The sequence below is a fragment of the Anneissia japonica genome, unplaced genomic scaffold (assembly GCF_011630105.1).
Source record: "Anneissia japonica isolate Jap-2015-1 unplaced genomic scaffold, ASM1163010v1 scaffold23082_len11100_cov114, whole genome shotgun sequence".
Classification (NCBI taxonomy): Eukaryota; Metazoa; Echinodermata; class Crinoidea; order Comatulida; family Comatulidae; genus Anneissia; species Anneissia japonica.
The window spans coordinates 1-4,904 of NW_022718674.1; the positions used below are offsets into that span (position 1 = coordinate 1).

At 37.6% G+C, this 4,904-nt stretch overlaps 1 protein-coding gene across 1 annotated transcript; it reads right to left on the reverse strand.

Moving 5' to 3' along the window:
- Positions 1-2,594: 2,594 nt before the first annotated feature.
- On the reverse strand, positions 2,595-4,362 carry LOC117110584 (ES1 protein homolog, mitochondrial-like; the record flags this gene model as incomplete). The annotated part of the gene is given in 1 exon segment (XM_033253333.1): positions 2,595-4,362. A coding segment is annotated over 1 exon segment (287 nt), but the record flags the coding sequence as incomplete, so codon positions are not given.
- Positions 4,363-4,904: the final 542 nt, after the last annotated feature.

Consider the following 4,904-nt stretch of genomic DNA (forward strand, 5'->3'; position numbering starts at 1 on the left):
TATGCTTATTTATTATTGTTGAAATCAATAATAATATTATTTATATATTACTGTATTGTATTTCTATTATTTCAAAATTATATTTTAATATTAGAATGAATTACATTGTTACTACTGTTATATAATAATATTATTTATAATATTTTTATTACCACTATTGATATCATTACAGTATTATCATCATCCGTCATCATCATCCTCATCATATTCGTCATCGTCATCATCATTCTCATTGTTGTCTAATCATTATAATCATCCTTACTATCATCGATCGTTGTAATCATCACCATCATCATCATCATCACATCATACTCATCCATCGTTATCGTCCTCATCACGTCCTTATCAATCATCTATCGTCGTTATCATCATCCTCATAATCTTCATCCTCCTCATTCTTCATCATTTTCTTCATCATCATATTCATCCTCATCCATCATCCTCATCATCATCAATGGCATAGCCAACTATTGGCACAGTTGGGACAGTCCCACACCATTTTTCCAATGGGTCTACAAAAAATGGTCCACATTTTTAAAAAGGGTCCAAATTATGTAATTTTATGCATAAAATGGATCCAAATACCTTATATTTAGTTAAATATGGGTAAAATTTAAGAAAACGGGTCCAGATATTTCATATTTTTGCGTAAAATGGGTCCACATTGTTTGAATTTACACGTAAAGTGGGTCCGCTCTGATATTGTCCCACACCGTTTGAAAATACTGGCCATGGCATTGATCCTCATCCATCATCGTCACCCTCATCACAATCCTCACCAATCATTGTTATCATCATCACCATCACCTTCATCCTACTAATTATCCTCATCCATCATCATCCTTATTCTCATCATCATCAACCTCATCCTTATCCTACTTATCATCATCACTCATTCATCATCATAGTCCTCATTATCATCATCATCATCTTCATTACAATCATCATCTATCATCATCATCCATCATCATCCTTGTCCTCATCATCAACCACATCATCATCAGCCTTAATCATCCTTATCAATCATCATCCTCATCATGAGGATGATAATGAAGAGGAGGAGGACGACAAGAATGAAGATGAAGATGAGGGGCAGACGGGATGTTTCTCATCATTCGTCATCATTAACCTCATCAACATCATTCTCATATCAGTATCATCAATCATAATCATCATCATCCTTATTTTCATCATCATCAAACTCATCATCCTAATCCTTCTCCTTATTATCATCATTATCCTCACCATCCTTATCAGCATCATTTCTTCCTCATCATCATCCATCATCAATCATCATCTACCTCATCATCTTCCTTCTCCTCATCAGCTGTATTATCCTCATCCTCCTCATCATCATTCTTATCTTAATCACCACAATCATAAGCATCATTACCATCATCCTCCTTATTATCATCATCATCATCGTCAACATTACCATCATTTTCATCGTAATCCCCTTCATCATCAGTCACTACCATCATCATGAGGATGATGAAGATGAGGACGACAAGAATGAAGATAAGGACAAGGGTGAGGATGAGAGGGATGATTCTCATCATTCATCATCATCATCATTCTCATCAATCATTTTCTATCATTCTCATCACCATCATCACAATCATTATCATCAACAACCATTATCATCAATCGTAATCACCATCATCTTCTTCCTCACCATCATCTTCTACCTCACCATCATCCTCATCATCTTTCTTCCCCTCATCATCATCAACATCCTCCTTATAATGGGGAATATAATGAGGATAGGGATGACAATAAGGAAGATGATGATAATAATAATAATCAGTATATTATTATTAATAATAACAGTACTAACGCTAATATTAATGTCAATTATAAACTATAAATTTTTTAAAACGCATAAGAATAATGATATACTTTATTAATAATATTATAGAGTAACAACATAATAGTATACTAATGATGATGAAGAAAAATGTAGTGTAGAAAGATTAAATTCAAATAGGTAAACATTTCCTTTAATTTTGATTGTCGTAGTCTTGGAATTCGGTGTGTTGACGTCATCATTCCAAATTTGCTTGGGAGGTGGGGAATTCCCGTCTGACAGGCCTAGACTCCCATCGTCCGATACCTCGACAAGGTTGCCACACCACAATTTACATTAAAAACATAGTTTTTACCACCTTAATGGACGCCATCTTGGAATTTATCATGATGACGTCATCATTCCGATCAAAATTTTAAATGAGAGTGATGAGTAACTATTTAGCCAAGTTGTTGTTACATTTCATATCCACAGTATATGTAAAAGTGACCAAAAACAAATTTATTTCCCCTACCCCCATCTTAAACAGTTTAAAATAGGGTATTTTAGGTCAAAATTTCAAAGTGCTGTAAAAAAAATTGCCCAAGCCCTAGGCATGGGGATTTTTTTTCTGAGACACTATAGGGTATCCTGATTCAGAAAAACCAAAAATTAATTTTCCTTTACTTTTTTCCCGCTAAAGTTCATTTCAGCAGTTTTACAACCAGACTATATGTACTCATAGCAAACAAAGCGGAAATGCTTTTTCGATAACTGGAAAAAACAAAAATAAAGACAACAGACACAATTAGGTTCTCCGAAATATTATTAACAATAATAGATCGTGGTACAATGTTATTGCCATTGGTAGGCATATACACTTTAACTATTCAGTGTTGAATATTATTTTCATGCTGCTGCCTTGAACAGCGGTGGCTCCAAAAATATTGCCGACAGGGAGTTCAAAATGTCCGACATGGGGGGGGGGGGAAGTGTCAGAGCCGACCAGAACCACGGTCCTGGTCTCGGAATAAAACTCCATGGTATCGCTCACGGGAGAGTTTTTATGGCTATGGCCCATATATATTACTTTTGGTCCGACGACCTCATCGTGGCATCGGGACAAAAGTGGCTCAAAGGAGGGGGATCCTCCCTGCCCCAAACCCGCTGGCGCCACTACTGGCCTGGAAGTAGAAGGCGGGTGGGGGTGATAGGGAAGATTGTTTGCCAGCCCTGGACCTGCCACTGATTCCTACAACAATTAATTCATTCAAAACTACAGAGCAATAGAGTTATAGAGCAATTAGGATGATTCTATTGATCACCTTTGCTGGATAAGATCACCCTCAGAAAATATTATAAAAAGAAACAAATCAATACAAAAAAAAAAAACACACAATGCTGTTTTAAAAACATGACTTTAAAATGTTAGCCATTTTATGACTCCATTAATGTAATATAAAACAATAAAACACACATTATTAGCTACTTTATACATTATCAAGTAAACCATTTAATCAAGTAATAAACTAAAGACATCTGTATGTATAATGAGCACATTACACCCTAGTGCTATCAAGGGACAGCAACCAATTAGAAGTCAACATGATTATTAGGAACTACATCATAGCAAGGTCACATGCATAATTAGAAGTTGTGCTATATGGATCAAAATTAACAACTGACCAATCAGAACTGGACCAGGAGTCTCAAGCACACAAGTTGTCCCACAAACGCAAATTTGTAATTTTCAGAGACGTTAGCAACAATATCCAAGGATTGGGGTGTAATGATGCATTATGAGCAACACCTTAACAGGAGCCACATCAGAATCAGAACTCAATGGCATAACAAACAGGCCTGAGTCTTCTGGCTAAGGCTTCTTTGGGCTCTACTACCCTGGGGGAAAAAGCACTGCCTGAGTCTGTGTTTTATGTGCGTATTTTTTAGGTGTTTTTTTACACGTTCTGCAGTTTGGGGAAAACATGCTGATGGATATCCTGGGCCTCTCTTAAAATCCGGGGGCTCTGGCATTAGTCAGTGACAGCTCAGAGGTATTATGGCACTGGTCGGACCCTATTATGAAACACACTCTACTGCAACACACTCTACTGAACACCAAGCCCCCAAAAATAGCAGCATATCTACGCTCATGAAAAAAAAAACGTTTTACCACCACATGCAACTCCTACGCATAATTGCTAAGCAAAATATATCACACACAGGAGTACATCAGAAGTGATTGAGAAATTCTAAATTTTCAATAGCGCCTCAATGCATTATTGTTTTTTATTTCTTTGAAAGGTCAAGAACGGCTCGAACCATTGCCCCTACTCCATCATGGATTTCATGCACTTTAGTCTCACACATGAACGCTGGCGTGGTGACCACTTTATTAGCCTCATCTACGTGGATCTCAGACACATTCTTATTTACATGTTTCGCCCCCATCTGTTCAATCGCTCCAGCAGTGCCTGCGTAGGGGTAGCGGCCTCCATCTTCTTTATCTTGTCCAACTGTTACTACACATCCGGGAACTAATTTAGCTGCCAACACTGGGGCAATGCAACACAAACTGAAAAAGAATATATATGTACTTGAATTATCAGAAATTTTTACCGAACCTGTGCTACAACAATTACGAATACTCCTCTATGAATGAAAGAGGCTGGAACACATACAGTGGCATACCTATAAGTCTTGAAATTTGGGGGGAGGGGGGCCGGGCGCGGAGGTGAAGTGATTAGATGAGGGGGATAGCTCGCAAAATAACTTTTAACTACTGTACTTGAGTATGATTTTTTTTCCTTCAGACATTATCAATGGTGGGGGCCCGCTAGTATTTTTAGGGGGATGTGCACTCCCTAGGTATGCCACTAAATGCATGACCAGCAGTAAAGGCTTTTAGCTCTTTCTACTGAGAGAAACAGATGCTAAAAACACATTGCTTGGAGTTTAACACTCTCTGTGTATTTCTTCACCCAGGAGTATAAACCTGGTAGGGATGATTGACTTGAAATGAAATTTGTCACACTCAACCGTGGAGAGGTTACCGGTTCAATTCCCATCGCTGCCTCTCCCTGTATTTCAGCTGTAGGGCTGAAATACAAGTTATAAT